This window comes from Watersipora subatra, chromosome 8 (genome assembly GCF_963576615.1).
Source record: "Watersipora subatra chromosome 8, tzWatSuba1.1, whole genome shotgun sequence".
NCBI classification, from domain to species: Eukaryota; Metazoa; Bryozoa; class Gymnolaemata; order Cheilostomatida; family Watersiporidae; genus Watersipora; species Watersipora subatra.
In genome coordinates, this window is record NC_088715.1 from 11,740,605 (window position 1) to 11,763,376 (window position 22,772).

The following is a 22,772-nucleotide window of genomic DNA, read 5'->3' on the forward strand; positions in this document are numbered from 1 at the left end:
TGAAAATTCTCATGCAAAAAATCAGTCGCATAACCATGAACGAAAAATAATTTGCAGGAAATATCCATCAACCTACAGGATGAAATTATTCGCACTGACATATTAGAATGACATATTATGTCATTCTTAAAAGATCACCAATTATTCAGGGAGGTCTGGAAATTGAGGTACATGTAGAAGTGGCTGCAGCTACTTACGAGGATAATATATCTGTTTAAAAAAAGGAAAAAAAACACGAGCACAAATCTTTGGCCAACCCGCAGAACTTTGCAATAGTAAGCCACGAGGAGAGTTCTGGTGATAACTTCCTTACCAGCAATGTAGTAGTGAGAGAATCGCCTTTAACATCTACCCAAGACAGTGACAGCGATATAGAGCTGCTATTACCAAAACAACTAGTCAGAGAGCACCATTACACACTAGTATTCACTTATCAAGAGTATCAGTTTATATTTATTGCTCTAGACAACCCCGATATAGACTGAACTGTTTATATTTACTCCATTCATTGTTTGTAATATTTTATTTGAAACATTTTATTTGTACACTCAAGTTTGTAATAAATTATAATATATCTATACATAAAGTAAAATATATAATTTAATCATGTTCGCTGCAGCGATATCAAGGAGTTGTTGTCAATGAAGAGGTCTAGGTTGACTGGTTGCTTCTCTGCCAATATTTCTGCCACAGTGAATATTACTACTTGTCTCTAGTTTTCGTAATCGGAGTAGGTTGTTCCATTCTCAATCTGCAGTAAACACAAAAGAGAAAAAATATTAATAATTGTTAAGGAAGTACAAAAACAATAGCTGAAGTATTTAATGAAAGCAATCAGTTTTTAAACAAAATAATTAACTAATGCAGTTAATTACGGAAAAATGTATCTGCACTGCAAAGCAAATACATACCATAATGTCCAGATCAAAATCATGATCGTCCTTAATTTCGGTATTAGAGATTGATGGAGTTGATTTCAATGTAAAAAGACTGGGAGAGATTTTTTGCGATGACCAAGCCATGCCGAATAACTTGTAAAAACCTTGAATAATTTGGTAAAGTTAGATGCAATAGCAATAAAACTCGAAGCCTGACGATGATTTTAAAGAGGTTTTGAACTCGGCTACGTTTAGTACTTCTGCGTAGCGGCTGTTTTTGCGATGACGCCATTCTGCATATTTTGTGACAACCTCGAATAATTTTTGTGAATAAATGTGATGCATTGGCAATGGTGTTAGCTCAAAGCCCCGGCAATGATTTTAAAGAGGTTTTGGAACTCACCTACGTTTAGTATTTAAGCCTACCAGCGAGTTTTTAAGTTTGAGGCAGTAGTTATTCTCCCTTGTGATTAAAAATAAAACTAATTATTCACAGAGTTTTATAATTCGCAGAGTTGCCTGTTCGCGAAATCGCGAATTTGTATAACCAACGAATATTTTCATCCTGTAGGGTACATCTGCACTACCTGTTTTAAAACTTGCCTGCTAGATGAATTAATTATGCGTAACCAGATCTGTGTTGCCAGCTAGATTTCTCGTATCTTGTATTCTCATATCTCACCTCAATTCCATTGAACTCTATATTAAGAGCTACACCAAAAACTCTATTTGCCACACTATTAAATTAACCACATTACCACATTAACCCTTTGTCAGACAAAGGGTTAATGTTATTTAACCCTTTATTTTCAGAGTGGATCCGGTAGGTAAATTGATTTTAAAAAGTTGATAGCAATAGCCAATGTGAATATAAGCAAGATAAAAACAGCCTTGTAGCTATGTATATTATTTCAGGCAAGTTTTTGCATATTTTTTTCTTTGAATCGTTTCAACCGAAATAAAATTTTGTTGATTTTAATTGTGAAACATCTTAGCAGTCAGATTACCTCAAACATTCAAAACTATTGCAAATGCTAAAAAAATACCTTTAATTTCTGATGGAATCAAAAAAGGTTTGATTGCAAGTACATCTTTGAAACTTTTGTAAAATCACCTGGGAGTTGTCTTACCACTATAAAGTGATTACCATATTGATTATTTAAAAATAATTTACAAACGAGGTTTCTACGTTCATTTGATTTATATTTTAAAATATAATTATTCTATAGTACTATAAACAGTCACTCCTGTTGGAATGGAATTTAATCAACGATAGTATGAAGGGAATTTAATCAACACCATCTACTATTTACTGCATTGTTGAATTTAATAAGTTCCTTTGAACAAAGTGGTTTTGTATAGATAGAAAACATAGAAAAAAAGCCAGGAAAAAAGGGCTCAATTTTCTTAATTATTCGCCTCATCTGCTTTATTTAAATCGAGCAAAGCCCAAGAAGATTAAGTCAATTCTTTGATAAGCCAATAATGAAATGACTAAGCTGGTTGATGGACATGTCAGGCAGGTGGTTAAGACTGCTAAAGAATTGCAGGTAATACACTGACACTCTTTCGGAAATTTTAAGAATGAGCGGAACCTTCTATGCTGGTCACATGTGGGAGGTCTCAGGAACAGTCGATCACACTTAGCAAACTGGCAGAATAAGACAATTCCTGCCTGTCACAATTGTTCTTTTCCATTTAAATTTTCTTTATATATTTTTACAAAAAAAGGTATAAATTATATGTTTTTTATCTTCTCCATCATATTTTATGTTATGTTATATGTTAAAATAAGTGAATTACCTTGAACCAAGTGGTTTTATATAGATAGAAAACATAGAAAAATAGCCAGAAAAGAACGCTTAATTTTTTTAATTTTCTGCCTCAACTGCATTATTTAAATCGAGCAGAGCTCAAGGAGATGATGAAGTCATTTTTTTGATAAGCCAATAATGAAATGAATAAGCTGGTTGATCGACATGTCAGGCAGGTGCTTTAGGCTGCTACATTGTAGAAGGTAATACACTGACACCCTTAAGAAAATTTTAGGAATGAGCGAAACCTTCTAGGCTGGTTACATACGAAATCTATTAATATTGTGTGAGCTCTCAGGAACAGTTGATCACGCGGAGCAAACTTGCAAGATAAGACAATTCCTGACTATCACAATTGTTCTTTTCCATTCACAATTTTCTTTATATATTTTTACAAAAAGAATTCTTGTATAATTTATATTTTGTTTCTATTTTCCATTATATTTATATGTCTTTGAATTCTTTTTAATTAAGCTGTCTCAAAGCTGACCAGGCTTTCAAAGGTCACGTTGAAGGTCATTAAAGTTTATATTATCATAGCGTTGCTTATAATGTACATTCAATAAACAGACAGTCTGGTCTTTCTTGGACGAGCCACTTTAAGTACTCTGTTGAGTTTTAAAAGACCAACAAACAGCATTTATGTGAGCTACTCTTATATTACGTTTGACCTATTTATTATTTTTTAAAAATACAGATGGTTCCCAACCTACGAACGAGTTACGTTCCGAGCGATTGTTCGTAAGGTGAATTTGTTCGTAAGTTGCTTCAGTGCTATATTTTGATTTATATTTTATGTTTAAGGCCTATATAAATATATCGAAGGTTTATATAAGTATGTTTAAGGCTTGTATAACATTTATTTCTTTGTATATAACATTTAATAAAATGGAGAGAATACGTACGTACAGTATGTACGTATTTTCATATAACATTTAATAAAATGGAGAGAATACGTTCAGTATGTATTTTTATATAACATTTAATAAAATGGAGACAATACATTCAGTATGTATTTTTATATAACATTTAATAAAATGGAGAGAATACGTTCAGTATGTATTTTTATATAACATTTATTAAAATGGAGAGAACACATACAGTACTGTACTACGTATTTTATATCATGAGAGGGTCTTCATCGTCGCTGGAATGGGCTTCAAAAGTTACACTACTTCCTTCTCCGTAACTCCAATGCAGGAAGAATATGTGGGTCGATGAGTATCTTCCTTAGAGGATTGACTAGAAACTGGGCAAAAGAAGTGATCTGACGACGATTGCACAGTTTTCTTTTTTTTATTAAAAATGATTCGGTAGCACTGTATGGTATCATTCAATTGATTTGTAACCTTTGTGCAGCGTTCAATATTTGGGTCTTGCAGCTCGAAGAGTGCGATGGCTTTATCTATGAGCGAAAACCTCTCAGCCAAGAGTTTCGTTTCGAATTTCTTCATGGGGACAAGCGTTTCTTCCTCCTCCTCCTCCTCTTCGACACGTTGCTGAGCCTCCAACTCCATGAGGTCTTGGTTACTCAATTCCTCCCCATGGGACTCAAGCAATTCCTCGAAGTCCTCCTCCTGCAGGTCAAGCTCGAGTTTGTCAATTAGGCCGACAAGCGTGCTGAGGATTTCTTTGTTGATGCCCTCCTGATCAAAGCCACGGAAGTCATTGACGAACTGAGGGCATAGAAGCCTCCACACGGCGTTGAGGTTGACCTCGGTAACCTCACGCCATGATGCATCAATGTTTTTTTACGCAGTTCAAGATGTTATACGACTTCCAGTAGCTCTGTAAGGTCATCTTGGGGTCAGAATCTACTGCTTTCAAGGCCATCCTGTATGTCCGTCGGGTGTAATATTTCTTGAAATTGACAATAACACCCTGGTCCATCGGCTGCAGAAGTGAAGTTGTGTTTGGCGGCAGGTACACAACCTTGACATGAGGATGAAAATCATCCAAGTGTGGGGGGTGGCCGGGAGCATTGTGCAGCACTAGCAAAATCTTGAATGGAATTCTATTATCCCGGCAATACTACTTCACTTCTGGGATGAAGTGGTGGAAGAACCAGTCTTCAAATACAGCGAGTGTCACCCATGCCTTTGTGTTTGACATCCATATAATGGGGAGAGAGGTTTTTGTCACATTCTTCAGGGCTCGAGGGTTAGCTGCCCGGTAAACTAGCAGTGGCTTCAGCTTTTAGCTCCCTTCAGCATTCGCCCCAAGCATTAAGGTTAGGCGGTCTTTAGCCGCTTTATATCCGGGCATGGTCTTCTCTTCACGACTAATGTAGGTCTTCTCTAGCATTTTCTTCCAAAAAAGACCCGTTTCGTCGACATTGAAGATCTGCTTTGCCGAATAGCCACTCTCCTCAATGATCTCCGTCAACACTTGGGGGAATCGCTCGGCAGCCTCTGTGTCTGCAGATGCTGCCTCTCCGGACACAGATGCATTGTAGAGATTCGCTCTCTTCTTGAAATGGGAAAACCATCCGCAGCTGGCAGAAAACGTTTCTTCGGCAGCGCTTTCCCCAGCCTTAGCCTTGACATCCTCAAAGATAGATTTGGCCTTCTCTTGAATGAGCAGAAGGCTCAGAGGAAAACGCCGCCACTGCTGATCCTTGAGCCAAATGGTGAGAAGTTTCTCCATCTCTTCTATGATTTTCCCTTTTTTTTTGCTAATGATCGTCGATTGCATAGGCACTGCACCTTTCACGTGTTCCATTATACAATCTTTCTGTTTATAAATAGTACCGACTGTCGAACGATTCAAGTTGTATGCCCGTGCAACGCTCACCATTTTCTCACCCGCATCAAGCTGCTTTATTATTGACACTTTCCTTTCAAATGATATGGCTTGCCTTTTCTTTGCACTATCACTCTCACTAGAAGCCTTTCGGTTTTCACCAACCATTTTGAATTATGGATGACCGAGATATTTACTGTACGTAGTGATAAAAATATATAAGGCAGAGGAAGGTTGATGCTTGGTGGTGCTTATGAGTAGTGCCTCTTTCTGTCTTTCTGCCGCTAATACGTCAGTAATACCGACGGTAATACCGATGGTAATACCGACGGTAATTCATACGGACTTACGGACGCGCAGACCCTGTTCGTATGTACCGTTGTTTGTAACTCAAATGTTCGTAAGTAGGGAACCGTCTGTATTCCCATTTATTTCGTGAATAAAAATGTAGAATCAGCAAAACACTTATTCTTATATTTATTTGAATGTAAGTGTATAATTAACATAACACTCCCACTGACCTAATAAATTATACCTAACATAAAACAACCTGCAAAGATTACTTATAGAGCACTTACATGGACGTAAACGCCATAGGACCCCGGGCTATTAATAGTAATTGAATTATAGTGCAAAATACAAAAGGCATAATGGCGCAGCTGATTATATTTTCTCTCTGTGATCTAATTTTAAATTTAAAGCAAGTTTAATAGCATGAGAAATAGAAATAGTAATATATTATATGTTGCTAATGATGAGATGCTTGTTTTAAGGTAGATCAGTCAGATTAAAAAATAATGTTGCATCTGGGTCAGATGACAACTACTTTGTCAGTGATAACATTTATTACGACGGAAATAAAAACTTTTGCTGATAATTGGCTAAAGAATAAACTGAATATTTATAATTCCCGGCTGTTCCAAATACACCATTTTATACTTTTAAATACTCGCTACTTGCTAAATACGGAGCATTTTAAGCGCAAGCATGTTTTGTCTATTTTAATCTTGAAACATACTTGCAGTCAGATCAGTTAAAATATTAAAAACTATTGCAAATGATAAAACAATACCTGTACCTTCTGATAGAACAATTCAATATTTATGCAAGCATATATTTTTCTTGTTTTAAGTAGCTAACTTTATAAGTAAAATGAAAGGGGTTTTTTGCAGAAGTTGTCATTTCATAGGTTCAATAGGAGGCTACATCTATTAGGTACAACTTTACAGTGTATGAATCTAAGGAGTTATTCCACTTTTTTGCAAAACATATTATGCCAGAAATGCTAATAAAGTTGTATATATTTTGTTCATAGTTGTAACAAAGTGTAAATATAATGTTAGTTAAATTATATCTGTCTTCAAATCCTGTGAATATATATATGAGAGATATACATGTACACTTGGAGCGATGAATATATTGAGTTGTGTTCTTTATAAAAAGGTTACTTCCAAGTTGTTCTGTCAGCTCTTTGAATCAGATTATATTAAAAGTTTATGTAAGTAGGTCAAGGGTCAAACAGTTCATGAGCTAACAAAATAAGTTTACTGTTGACTCTGCTGTTGCTGAGCTTCTAGTTAAAAATAAAGGTTTGCATACAGTGAGAAAAACATTAGGACGATACCCTGTCAATTTATTTTACTTTAAAAAAATAAAAGTCGCCTCTTTTTGTTTATATCAGAAAGAAGGTAAGTGGATAGACATAGTCTTTTTGCTAGGTACATGGTGTTTTAGGCACTATAAAAATATTGACCTCTGTGCAAGGCGTCAGTGCTATAAGTTTTGTTATGTTGCAAGTCAACCATGGTTGAAATTCAATTAAAACTTCTAATGTTAAAGTATGTCAGTTATTCAATGTAATGCAATTTATCCCGGTTGCAGAATTGTACCATAGTTGTCACCAAAACTAATCAACAGGGAGGATTTGCATATTGTGGTTTATTTGGCTGGAGAAGCTGCTCCTCTTGCTTTAGTACTAGAGTAGTGTAAGTAGGAAAGTGCTTCTCTATTCTGTCTACAGTATGAGATATGATAAACATGACCTGTATATATAAGTAAACATGTCTAGTGTGAGAGAGCATGAACACAGACTGTAAGCAATTAATCTTTAGTTAGTTAGCTCTTTTTCACATTTTCCTATTAGGGATCACCACTGCAAATGGTCTTATTCCTAGTATAGAATATATTGATCATGATATATGGTACAAAAACTTGTGGTTGGGTACCCTTCCTAACACCACCTATGGTTAATGTATGACCAAAAATGCTGACCTACTTATCATATGCCAACTGTTACTTTGTTAGTCCACTCTATTAGCCATGTTAATAGTACTTAATCTAGTGATAAGATAATGATTATGTGTTACAGTTTAACTTACTGTCTAATTGATGTTGTACTAGTACACTAGTGTGAGAGATCATCTGTGCGTATGCAGTGTGGTGTTATGATCTCAACACCAGAAAAAATTAATGTTGTTTGGCAGGGAACTAAAACGAAACAACAGTATTTTGCTAGTAAAACTGAACTATGATCAGAAAAAGCTGATCAGAATTTTCGAAAGTCAACTCATTTTGTAGTAGATTGATCTTTCAATACACCCACTAATTACAAGGCTTGCGCTTACCTTCCCTTTTATTAAATAAGTATAGGAGATAAAAGTGGTCAAATGTGTATGTGTAAGTGCGCTAGAGTAAGTATATAAATTTACAAATGTCTGTGAAGGTATAAACGTCGGTATAAACGTGTGTACAAACCATTTTGTGATTGTTTGAAGTTAATGACAAAGGGTGGAGACTAAAAGAAAGTTGTTTTTAAATCGGAGATTATTTAGCTTGAGAGATTTAATTTAGAGATTACATTTTTAAACCAACAACAATGTGAAGTTATTAACAGGAGTTAACAAATAATTTAGGTAGAAGTACAATGCATAAAGGCTAGCAATTTGTATTAAAAGTTAGACAGAGCGATTGTTAGGTCTGAATATATTTCCTAGTACTCCTAATTGCTGCATAAATTATCAACTCTTGTTAGCTTTGTGGTGACATTACATACCATGACCTTGTCTAAGTCTAAATATTTCTATGCATATGACTGCATAAATGTCCATAAACATGTTCACACCCTTGCTGGTCTATGCTCGCAACCAAGCTCACGGCCGGGCCACGCCCAAGTTCCTGTTCATGTTTATTTCCATGGCCATGTTCAAGCTCATGCCTGTTCAAGACCAGTGCCTAATATCATGCCAGTGCCCCATTCTTATTACATGTGCTAAAATTGAATATCGAATAAGTGCATCAAATATGGCATATCTGGTAACATTAAACAAAATCTTTACTTTATTCAGCAGAATAGAAATAAAAAGCGAAGGTAATCATCACACACGCCTTATCCAAAATAATCCAAAGTATATAAGCTTCATGTACAAATGTGTGTTTAAAGTTGGAGCAAATATATCATGCTTTAAAAAGCAATATAATGATGCAAAACCAAATGATTGGCATATCTTGATCACTTTAACAGAATGAGACTGTGGCAGCAGAGAGATACCCATCTAACAGCGGGTAAAGGTAAAGTTGAACTTCTGACAGCACTACACCTAAAAAATCAGTTTAAGATCATATCGTCAGCAGAGCAAATACTGTGGCAGCAGAGCAGGTGGTAAAGCTAAACTTCTGACAGCACTACATCTAAATAAGCAGTTTAAGATCATACAGTCAGCCATTTAGCTGAGAAAGTTGATAGAAGATAAAATATGATGATAATAATAATGATACTGTTAGTATAACTTCACTGTAGAGTAGTCAGTCTTGATGAAACCTGATCATGGATATTGTTATATGATGGTTAATAAGAATGTGGTCCTTATTTCTCACTCAGTTTATAGAAGAACACATTGTTAGTATGCCACTGGGGTGCAACCAAGGTGTTACCATTAACACTCAAGCAATAAATACTGCCATGACCAATACCATTACCTATCATCTCCGATACTTTCTCACCTGTAATAAAAGTATATGAATATCATAATTATTACTACTGTACAATCATCACATCTACACGTACTGTATACGTGTTTGGATAATTACTACACAAAGAGTACATGACAAATGTTTTACTGAAAAGATAATGCAATTCTAATTTACAATAATAGTGTTGTAAATGATAACAAACAAACTTGCTAAAGATATTACTGTAACATTTGTTTGTATAATTGTTTATTGCTTTCCAAGACTCTTTAACATGCGAAAATTACCATAGATGATGACGCGCATATTCCGAATTTAAGTATTTCGGTATTTTTCTAATTTATTCCATACTTGAAAGTTTACGGGTGACTACATCTGGTAATTGTATAAAAGCTAAACAAAAGGCATCAAATGAAACTTCAGCAAAAAGTATCTTTAAAAATCAAATAAAAAATATGAAATGCTTATAAATAGAACAATTTTTTATTGTAAGCTTTCAATTTTCATCGCTGCAGATGTGTTAAAATTTATATCAAAGTGTAAGTCAATAATTGACTGGATCTTTTTAAGCAACAAGCTTAACCCTTTGACAGGGGAAACGACCAGAATGTCGTTTACCGGTTGCGTGGGGAAACGACATTTATGTCTATTTCGGTAGACGTTTATAAAGCTGTCGTCTAGTAACGTTAAACAAAGGATATGAACACTAGTAAGTTTTAAATATCATCACCAAGATATCAGTCGATGATTTTCAATATGAAACGATTATCTGAGAGGCGTTGCTTTGTGCTAAAAGCTAAACAAATCGCGATTCCTTGGAAAAGATTAAAAGTTGGAAAAACCAGTCAACATCAGCTCGACTTTCAAAACGGTAAAATAAAAGATTATTTTATCCTGCGATCGTTAGTGATTTTTTGTCTGATCAGAATAAAATTAATTCAAATGATAGAAGTGATGTAAACTTTTTTGGACTTTTAATATACTTGGAATATTAAGAGAAAACGATCGTTATGGTGGCTCGCACGGCTACGTTATAGCGTTTGACTCTACCGAAAAAAATGCTTCCAAGCATTTCATACAAGGACAATTGCACATGGTTGTAACTTTTTTGAGTAGTAGATATGTGAATGAATGTATATGTACAAAAAATTTTGTTCATTGAACTAAATTTAAGATTTGAGCTATGCATGTTCATAAAATATCGATTTTTTTGAATTTTCGAAAATAAATTACACGAGTCTCGGTTGTTTTTGGGGGGCTTATAACCGGTCAAAGGGTTAAAACTGGTACCTGAGTACTGGCTTGCTCCGCTTGATAAAATATTCGAGAAGACTATCATTTGGACGTTTGCCAAGTTTACTAGAAGAAAGTTGTCACAATTCTATTTCACTTGTGTAAACCTTTATGTAACATAAACTGTCATTACAAGGAACAGGAAGATGTACCAGTCGAATATATACTCTATATATTAATATGATAACATAAGTGGTACATGCTATAACCATGACTCCACTGTAGCATACTCTACCTTCGAGGAGAACTTATTCTGACAGAACAAATACTACTTAGTATTGTCGTACTGAGTCCTAAGTGAGCTCTTTACTCATATTAAATTATAAATAAGAAATTATACATAAACTATCCAACATATGGCAGTACTTCTGAACTAGTTATAAACAATACTCTACTCCCAGTATATTCTATATTGGGTCGCAGTCAAAAGAGATCTCCATGACCCACTAGGAAAGTTCGAAGAATAGAATACTCTAATTTAATTGAAGAAACCGGAGTTGCAGTGATAAAGGATTTAGAGATCCTAGTAGCAATATCATAAAACAACTTTATTAAATATTTAAAACAATTTCTGTCAAAATCTTTTACTAATTTATGAAATACTTTATAAGCCAACATGAAACTCACAATAAATGTTACTAACAGCACCTCATACATACAACTTACCTGTAAAATAGTTGAGTGTGTATATGATACTGCTGTTGTGTGCAGCTACCAGTATGTAGTCTCCATAGCATACCAGACTTTGGGGAAGATCAGGATGAGTGAAAGTCCACATCACATTCCCAGTGGTGGTGTTAAATCTGAAGACTTTATCTGTCTCATAGTCAGCTATGATGACATCATCACCATGTCCAGCGCATATCGAGACCTGATTATTACTCAAAAGGGGGCAGCTGACGTTATGCAGAGTCTTACCAGTGAGAGAATAAATAGTTAGTCTCATGTTAGGAGGATCAGCAACCACTACATTACCTGATGCTGCAGTCAGCATGCTACAGTAATTGTCATGATGAGGGTGCTGCCAGGTTGTGATCACTTTCCCTGACAGATCATGGACACCTACTGTGCGAGGCTCACTAAAAGACAATATGTATAGTCTGTTCTCATGGAGGCTGATGGACTCAACATAACCAGAAGTGGAGATGAATGAGTCATGCAGCTTGTAGTTGCTATCAATTTTAATGACTCTACCATTATACAATCCTACATATGTAACTCCTTCATGCTGACATACTGATACAGGCCATGCTGGTAGTTTTATGGATTTGAGTAGAGTTATAGACTTTGGAGGAGGAGATAAAGGAAGTTGTGGTTGTTGAGGAACTACAGAGTGCTGATTACTGTTAACTACTATGTCATCAGCTGAAACAATCTTCAACTCAATCTCACGCTTTTCACCTGAAACATTAATAATATAACAACATAATGACATACTTACAAGGTGTAATAAAATATTTGTATTTTGGCAGCACAGCACAACATCACAGAAAAGAGTAAAGACAGATTACCTAATTACTAATTTAATTTAAATAATAAAAGCTTAATTACTCATAAGACTTAATTACTCAGATAATTACTCAACATATGAGAGACATCAGAATGATTAACATATGAAATTGTGTAATATGATAATAATAAGAATAATGAAAATGCATATTCTTTAAATCGCTGACTAAAATTTGGCTGTGCTAAACATTTTGAAGTAGAAAAAATGAAAGTTATATAAACAGAGATACTGTGACAGTGTTTCTATGATGTTTTAGCCTGAGAGCAGATCATGCATCTAGAGACTGACTAACAATTAGTAGCTCACTGCACAAATATTTTAACAGTGTCTCTAATATATTTAGGTTGAGACTGAAGCTTGCATGTAGAGACTGTACAATTTTTATTAGCTATTCGAGCAAAGATAATGTAATGGCATATCTTTATGTAATATCATAAACTGAGAGTAGAGTGTGCATATTCCTGCATTTCCATTGTGTTTATCATTTCTGTTAACCTACAGGCAAATATGGAAGAAATTGTGAAGTTTTGTTAATTATTAAAAGATGGAGAGAGAAAATATTGCCTATTTTTATCATATATTTCTATTTAGTTAAGTTAGTTTGCAGATAGGTCAGTTGGTGCTTTTCTTCCAGTAGCCATTGTTGACTCGTCCTCTGTCCTACCTTTAACACCCACGCAATTTTCTGCATAATTTCACTTGTCACATCGAGCTTGTATAGCTCAAAGCTAGCCTGGGCATGGCTCTCATGGGGATTGGGAAAGAGAGCCTGGGACGCATAGCGAAAAAAGGTAAGATAGCTTCTGCAAAACGAGCGACATATGTTACATATGACGCTCAGACTGATACTAATGAAAGCGTGTCAATAGATTCAGATCTCACGATGTGTTAGATGTGGCGCCTTTAACTCATTCGCACCCAGGCGCGAGTTAACTCGCATATTTATAACGTTGCTATGCACCCAACGCGAGTTAACTCGCGTCTGAAATTTACCAACTCCTTGCATCGTTATTTTTAAACTATAAAAGAATACTTTTGATTAGTTAGAAAGAAAAATTTCTGGCCAATCAGACAAACTTTAAAATGTGCCTCTATGACGTCTCCAGCGAAAGTTATAACCAAATTAGAACACCCATCTCAGTTTCTACCACAACCGGAAATCATCATGCCGACTTGAAATTTTATCGTTCGTGATAATTTTTTTTTTACTCCAGAAGTAAATATGCAGATTCAGAAGTGGTAAGACATTGAAAGACTGCATAAATCAAATCAAAACATTTTTTTTAGTGTTTCAAAGTTTTTATTAACTTTTAATTTTGCCAATTTGAATCGTTATGCTAGAATAAAAATGCACTCTTCACGCTGCCAGCCGTAGTCAGACTAACCTTATCTTTCAGTTTCGATAGGATCATATTGATTTTTAGAGCTATCTATGTTGTCTGAAAAGTCAAGAACAGAGTTATTGAACAAATTTGTATTTTTTGAAACATTTTCATGATGTTTTATTTGAGTTATATTGGCATATAGATTTGCTATGATTTTGTTTGAAGGATGATGCTCGTGAGTAAAAGTTTGAAGTTAGAGTTTCATGATTTTCATGTTCATGACTAACTGCATATGTATAAATAATAATCATAAATATGTATTGTCTGTAATAAAAGAGTAATTTCAGTCAAACTTTGTATATTTTGTAATTTTTATGGTGCAAATCTAACTTTGTTTCAGCAAATGACAATTTTTTCAAAATTGGAAATTTCCTGAAACTACCTTCTTCGAGGCACGGATCTACATAAAAGGGATACAAGGTGTCTATATGAATGTAAAATAGTTTGAAAGAAAAGACTTGGTTGGTTCTTATGAAATTTAATTGAATAAATTATCTCAAGTCTGTCTCCTGTAGTAGTAATTTGAATTACGACAATTTTCTGGAAAATTAGCGGTACCTGGGGCTAATCACCTAGAAATTTGTCGGGTGCGAATGAGTTAAAAGCCTATCGCCACTGTAACGTGACTTGATCTAGTGAAAGGTCCTATGTTTTTGATAGGCTGGGTAGTTATGTGATACCCCGTTTGCTAACAAAACGATAAGAACCATAGGTTACTATTCTCTTGCGTTTTCACGTTTGCAGTTTCATTTCATATCATGATAAAAAAATGGAGCAATTTAAAACTCATCTATCAAAGCTAGGCATAGTCACGGTGAGACCAAAACAGTCTCAAGCTTTACAACATATTATCGCAGGTTTTGAGTAATTTATAGTTCTTCCTACTAGCTTCGGAAAGAGTATTTGCCTTCAGATGGCACCGTTTTGCAGTGATAGGTCCGAGTTGTTCATAATAACTGTCGCGAGTAATCACAATACTCGCGAGTAAAATAAAACTGAGATTACTTTTTACTAGATAAACTTTTTTTATTAGCAGCGTGCGATTCATTTTTGTTGTTCTATTGCTATTCGTTTGTATTGTTATTGTAAAAATATTTTATTCAATTGATTCAATTTTTGATTATAATTAAATCAAAACATTATGAATTGCACATATGAAATAATATAACTTCTGCGATTGATTTATTACGCAACCAACAATTCATACTTACCAACCAGCGTTTGTTTGCTGCCAATTCATATTAAACATAATACATAATATTCGCGACGATCATAAAAAAGACCTTCGCATGTTACTCCTTCGGAAATAGCGGTTGTGATATTAGCGACGGCAGAAGTCGACTTTTAGAGTTGTCTTCCTCGCGTGCTGCCATGTGTCCCAGGCTCTCTCCAATCCCCTACGAGAGCCATGCCCAGGCTAGCTCATTGCCATGTAGTTTCACAGAGTGTCGCGACAAAAACCGGAAACAGAAACGCTTGTTTCCCAACAAAACCGATCGACGTACTGATCTATTTTAACATATTTTTAGCTCGCTCTCAATTTATCACTTTTTGGCATTTACTGTATTTTTATACAAAAAGCTATTTGTAGTTTCTTGTAGCCAATTTTGTCCTCGCTCAAATGGTCTATAATACAACAATCAATATCAGAGTGACTGACAATGGGAGTAACTTTTGTTGGTTAATGTTGCGGCTTCTCTATTAAAACTTACATAAAAATAGTAGGCGCGACCTGTTTGTTTAGAATTGAGTGAGCTCCCATATACGCTTCTGCTGGTAGCTGGACACTGTGAAACTATACGGCTCTAGTATAGCTAACATATCTTTGAACACAAAACACCTTCAAAGCAATTACCAAAGATCTCTTCATCAATTGTAAATGTAACAGTTTTACTCTACATTCATCTTTAACATAATTAATATGGTTGAAGTCTTACTATAGACTACAATTGTTATCATTTATTTTTATTCTTTCAACACACCTGTTGGCTGTACTTGGAGTTGTCCTCTAACTTCTAGTTTAGGCAACTCCTCAACAATAAATTTTTCCATTTGTTTCTTCAGCTCTTTGAACCCTCTAACAATGTCATCCTACATGTTCAATGCATTAAAAACTGTTATAACCTTGACATAGACAAACATTGTTTGTATAAGCTATTGTAACAAAGCTAGAAATGTGGTTTATAGCAGAGAATACAATATTCAGGTTTCTAGCTGATTAGCGTAGCTTATGGATATATTAAAAAGGTTAAACTGTTTGTTCAAGGAACATATCCACCTTGTGTTGATTTTAGTGAACTTGACTGATTTTTCTTGATCTTTTAAAAACATAAATTTATTCAGTGTTGTTTTAATATAACTTTTTTGTAGCCTATTAAACGGGAGTATTTGCTAAATATTTTTGTACAAGTACAAAATGTAAACAGTTTAAACGATAATAAAAACTTATTTGTATAAAAAACTTATTTTTATTTTACACATACAACATTTAACATTGTAACTTTTAAATTTCATTTCATGAAAAACATATTGAGGCGTAGTTCCATTACTGTTGCAGAAAAAGCTCATTGTACTCAAAGTTTCATTGGACGATACTTGTACCTCTTGGTACAAACGTAAAAATGGTATTGTAAAGAACGTCAACAGCTCTTTACTCTCCACAGAATGTATCAGATAGCCCAACAAACCAAGTGTCTATTCAATATAATATATTTATTTATAGGTTGAAGCAGAAGCAAGCATACTGGATGCATTAAGACTACTCAAACTTTGCAGCATTTCTATGTATCCCGTAAAACGTCTAATCGAACGCAACTTCTATTTTACGACCACTATGAGAGAAGCGTTGAAAAATAGAGCGATTTGGAATTGAATTAGAGGTTTTACGGTATGTCATTCTTCAATAGTTTCCACCCCTTTTGTTCATGATAGCTCCCAGTCCACTCAGCTTATTTAGAGCCTGACTCCTGCCCTAATAAGAAGATTCTGTCTGACTATGCCGATGCTCACAGAGTTGGCCCCTCCAGCTCGGACAACAGTGTTATGACATAACAATATATCAAAGTTTTGTTGTACGATGCAGAGAATACAGTCGCCCAAACGATAAGCATTTAGCTTTGACAGATTTACCCAAACCAAAAATAACAGGTCTAACAGGACATTTGAAATTAAAACAGAACATTTGATAATAATAAATAAAGAAAATTGTAATGGCAAAAACAGCTTTGGAAAAAATTGAAAAAAACACGAAAAGGAATAATAATTAATACACAGATGAACCCTTGTCATATGATTTTAAATAGTATTACTGTTGGCGTCGTCAGACAAAAATTTCTTTTAGATGAGTATAAAAACTCATAGTAATTATCTAATGCCAATAATCCCTGGTAAAAATCATCAAAGTTTCATATGCACACTGTTTATATTAAAAAGTAGCAACACAATAATGTGTTAATTGTAGTAACTATAGTTACCTGCCGTAACTTTAGTTTATTTAGATTGTTTAGCGTTGTGAGATGCAATAAAATGATATGTTGCAATAAACTATGTGTAGTACTTGCCATAAGGAGTTCTTCCCTTTAAGACAGACATATAACCTAAATGCTAAATTTAATTTAAATTATATTATCTTAGTAACCTTTAAATTAAATCTAAGTTCTAATATGTACTTTACTACACTTCAACTTTGTCTTCAGCTAAAATGTTATTACTACTCTGTTTCCAGGTTAGTTTATACCATAATTATTAATGAATAATGCTGAAATAAGAGAGAAAAAGCGAGCTATCTCTTTCAAACGTTGCTGGAGGAGATTCAGCAAAAAGCCTATTTGTATCTTCATTATTTCGATATATTCAGCAATATGAACTCGAAAAACTCAAAATTTATTTTGATATCGTAACGCAAAAAAATGTCAGATAGTGAAGACAAAAACATTGTGTTGCACATGAAAAAGCAAAAACTTTGTATAACATTGTCATTATGCACTACACACCGTAGGAATTTAGCATGAAGGTGATTTTTCGTTGCAAAAACATTTACCGCAATAACTGGACAGAAGAATGAGCACAGACAAACACTGAGATTTATATATAAATAAAGTTACCAGCCATGTTATAAGTAATAATACGTATATAGAGAATGGTATGATGTCATGACCTTTCATTTACAACTTCAGTATTAGATACATCTCTATAAGGAGTCCTCTACTACTCTGAAGTTCTACTATACTTTATTATCGCTCCACTAAAACGAGGATATAATTAAGGCTACATTCGTTGAGGCGGAAAAAAAGACTAACATTTATTTTTCAAAAACTTTGATGAACAAATGGAAATACAATTCCAGCCTTTAATTGAACGGCACCTCCATAATAGCTCTACTATTAATAGATATTCAACTTTTTACTTACTGGTGGAGAATGTTGGATTTTAGTCTCCAACATTTCTCTTTGATTTCTGAGACTTCTCCATTTGTCAAGAACCACATCCTCCAGAAAATCAGTAATTTGTACTTTAGACTTCTGCCTGTTCTCAAGCACCTTCTTCTCTATTTCATCATACTGCTCCTTCAGTGAGTTTATCTACAGTTATAGTCAACTCTGATACAAAAATGAAAATAAACGGTACACGAAAATGTTTTTCTATCTACTATATAAACGGCAATCATTGTCTGTCTGTCTGCGTGTGTGTATATGTGTGTATATGTCCGCCTTATAGAGTACCATACTCTTCGGACTATTAGCCGCTACTACGTAGGTATCTAGAGCGCATTAACGGGAATCTCCGGTTAGTGCGCCTCTATATATAATCTATTCATCGTTTGCCGTTTTCACACAAAATTTACATAATAATTTCAACTCTATGGCTTTCTTTTAGCTTCATGCCACACGATGCTTTTTTGTCCTCGACGTATTAGGGCTAATTTGTTTTCGGCAAAATGATATCGACAATAGACTCTCTCGATATTAGAATTTGGCGATTAACTTTATTAACTCTATGAAACACGATGCCGTTTTCATGAACCTCTTTTTCTGGCTTGTTTTTAAGATTCAAATGCTGAATCGCTGTTAAGGTCACTACTTTTCATGTGGACAATTGTAATATCTTGAGTGGGAATAGCATCTAGATTCGCTCACCTTCGATCAGACAAAGACGCTATAATATGTTATTGTTACATAACATATTGTCGTACCAGTATCGTCGTATTCAGAGTTTTGATGGATAGCTGTTGTTGGAGCTGTAACTTTTTTATATACACACTTTTATGCAAGAATTGTTATTAATAATTCCACATATTCACAAATTTTATTCTGTTTTCTCAGTTTGTATTAATTGTATCACTACCGAATCATCTCATATAGTATTCGTAGCAAAACACACTCAATTTAGCTATTACTTGCTAATTATTTCACCGTTACATCTGAACCTTTTTGTATTCATTTTATTTTTAAAATTTATTTGACCTGCGCGGAAATTTTTTCTCATGATATGAAGTTTAAAAGTTGTTTGACAAAGTAAGTTTGAAAACTTTTACAGTTGTTTTAGGTAGAATGGCAAATGTTGTTATATGTTAAATACAAATCAATTTTCTGTTCAGTTTTTTATTACCCGGGCCACGCTGGGTTGTACAGCTAAATGTATTAGCTTACACATCTTTCCTTTTAAACCTAACCAATTAGTTTTTCGTAATTAATTTTACATTTTACAACCAACATTTGTAAGATTACGCCAAGATTTGTCAAGTAAGATTGCAAGTATCAGTTATTCTCCACTCTCTTATATTTACATACATTTACATACTTTGAGAAATATATATAAATATATTGATAGATAACTTTAAATACAGAAGATATTTATACAGAAGATACATAACTTTAAATTCTTTTATTACATTTGTAAACTTCTTATGACTTTTGAATTTACAATATAAGTTTTTTAAAGTTTGTTTCATTGTTGTTATTATTTCAACTTGCATTATTTTAAACATAAATTGCGTATCGCTTTTGAAGTTAAAACAATATTCATTTTCCTATCACTGTTAATATTACTTGATTAGTTTCCAGTCTTTATTATTAATATTATTCCTTTATTCAACCATTTTTGGCAGACATTGCACTAATAAAATTTCAACTACAAAATACTATAATATTATGTAATATTTTTTAGTATCATCGTAGTCAAAGAATTGATAAATAGTTTCTGGTGGGACAGTAACCTTTTTATACCCACACACTTCTATGCAAGAATTGTTATTACTAATTCAACATATTCACAAATTTTATTCTGTTTTCTCAGTTTGTATTAATTGTATCACTACCGAATCATCTCTTATTGTAATTGTTGCAAAGCCGATTTAATTTAGCTATTACTTGCTAATTATTTGAAATTTACATCTAATCTCTTTTACAATTGTTTTTTTTTTAAATTTGTTAGACAGGTAGAAAACCATTTTCTCATGATATGAATTTTGAAAGTTACAGTTGTTTGACAAAGTTTGATAAACTTTACAGTTGTTTTTATTTTCTCCTAAATTATTTCAACTACACAAAGCCCTTTTCTCATGATAGTTTACCTATCATGTTTGTTTATGTTACCTATGTAGTTTGAATGTTAGAATGGCAAATTTCGTTATATATGTTAAATACAAATAAATTTTCTGTGCAGAGACTTTTTTATTACTCGGGTACAAGTACAGCTTATGGTGTAAAATGTTTAAAAAATACTTTACCAAATTTGTTTTCTCGCCTTGAAATAGATTAAAATTTACATTATTCCATTTCACTGGAAAAAATTGTTTTGTATCTCGAACTTCTGGAACTGATTATGTTCGAGAACTGAAGTTCCACTATACGTTATCAAAAGATATAGGTCGCTGAAAGTTATGAAATTTTAAATTTAAAGTGGTTTGAAAACCTTTACAGTTGTTTTATTTTCTCTCCTAATTTATTTCAACTACACAAAACACTTATTTCATGATGTGTAGTTTGAAAGTTAGAATAGCAAATGTTGTTATATGTTAAATACAAATCAATTTTCGGTGCAAAGACTCTTTTTACTACCCGGGCAACGCCGGGTAGTACTGCTAGGCTTGGGCCGTGGCATCACACGAGGATGCGCGGGAGACCTTTTTCGCCCCGAGTACAGCGAGTCTCAAGGCGCGTCTTTCCGTATGAATGAGTTGACGAGGGCGAGGCGATTGATTGCGAGTGCAAACCAATTGATTGCGAGGCGAGTGTAGGAGCGCGATTTTCAACTGCTCGGCAGGTAAAGACTAGTCAGCCGAGGCTCAGCGGCAGAAGTGCGCCACCGTCAACTGCAAAAATAAATGTGTATGAACGGATGCATGAATCTAGACACATGAATCTAGATTATTTACTAGATTTTACACGCATCTAGCTGTAAGACACAATGCAGATTTCCATTGTTTTCCCCAACATTGACATGTATATGTGCATACATACTCTGATCAGGAGAACAATTTTAGTAGACTGCATATTTGGAGTTGATTTACAGTATGAAAGACAACTCTCCATAAACCTTATGCTGCACGTAATCTGCTCCTGTAGGCGGGTAATGCAGCTAGTATATATATAAAATTTAAAATCACTTTCTGTTAAAGCAGTTCAAAGGTATATTGAGTTAGTTTTAATCTGAATAAAATTAATTTGCTTTCTACTCACTATTATAATAGTAATGACACCACTATTGAATTAATGGTGTCATCACTGTAGTTACATGCAGAACCCGAAGTTTCATAATCTCCTGTGTAATAATATTATGCATTATTGTTACAACCACCTTGATAATATCAACCATATGCATAGAGGTCTCCACCACTTTCTATATTATCTCTATGTTACAGCTGTAGATGATTCTAAGCAACATATTACACAAACAATTTATATTATTACACATATGTATAATTCAGCAAATGTATAAGTGTTGATTTACTCAACAAATTAAATTGACCCCAGTCATCCCAACATACTCAATAAAGTATGTTTACATTTGTCATAATTGCTGCCCCATTCAGCAGCTACAACAGACACTCCTAAAAGGTGTACCTCCTATAATGTAAATTCCACTTAACATAGAAACTTTATGTAAAGTATTTGCCTCAAGCTACGTACAAAATTTCACATGTCATAAATTAGCAAGTTGGTGTAAATTATCAAATACAGTATAAATAATTATAATGCTGTTGCAATTACCGCATCCAAGTTGAGTGTATAATGGTGATGCTATAATTACAGTTAGCATAAATATAAAGATAAACTATCCATGCAGTTAAATATATGGATATATACAATAATTAATTTACTTTGTGAGATCGTGTGTCAATAAAGTTCAGGGAATAGGTACAATTTTTCAGAACTACTTAAATATGTTTGATCAGTGCAGGCCTCGGAGTGTCGATATTCCAATTTTTGGTGTAGTAAAAACAGAGTTTCTGCTTTATTCTATATTAGACAGTATGATACGTTTTGTATCATACTGTCTAATATACATATATACATACATCATCATTGTGGACGGGACTATACTAAACCATATGTTTGTGCTTGAGACCACATTATGCCTAGTCACTTATGTATATTTCTTAACCAGTTATGATAATACCCTGGTAAAACTGTTATATAATACTACATTTTTGGGCCTGCTTCACAGGCCTGCTAGCACACCATTATGCCTATTTTCTGGGCCTGCCTCACAGGCCTGATGTGAAACAATGAATTTTATATAATTGTTGGAGGAGCAAATAGTATAAAAGGAGAAGGCATAAGCCAACTCTATGGGATTCTGCTAACGGATTTTATACTGTCAAGACGAAGTTATACATGTACTGGTATACGCTAAATACACTATACTTATTCTTATAAACTGCCTACGTTTGATGCCTGCCTGGTTGGCATAAGGAAGATCCTTCCGCCAGAACTGCTCTGGCTTCGAAACACGAACTGCTTGGGGGAGACACCTAAGGAAGGCTAGGGATGGGCTACGTTTTGATCGGACCTGATCAGAAATGCAATAGCATTGGAGATCAGGCCCTTCAGTAAGTAGTCGGGACCTAAACTAGCCAAGATAGGGTCTCAGAGAACAGGCCGTGCTAGCCTTCCAAGTGAGCCTGAACTGCGGATACCCAGCCAAGGCCTGACCCGACCACTAGGTGTGTCAGGCAGGCCGA

The 22,772-nt window shown here is 34.3% G+C and overlaps 1 protein-coding gene across 1 annotated transcript; it reads right to left on the reverse strand.

Moving 5' to 3' along the window:
* Nucleotides 1-4,888: 4,888 nt before the first annotated feature.
* Nucleotides 4,889-5,602, reverse strand: LOC137402292 (tigger transposable element-derived protein 1-like). Its single transcript, XM_068088789.1, has one exon. The coding sequence runs from the start codon at nt 5,600-5,602 to the stop codon at nt 4,889-4,891; it is 714 nt and encodes a 237-aa protein (XP_067944890.1).
* Nucleotides 5,603-22,772: the final 17,170 nt, after the last annotated feature.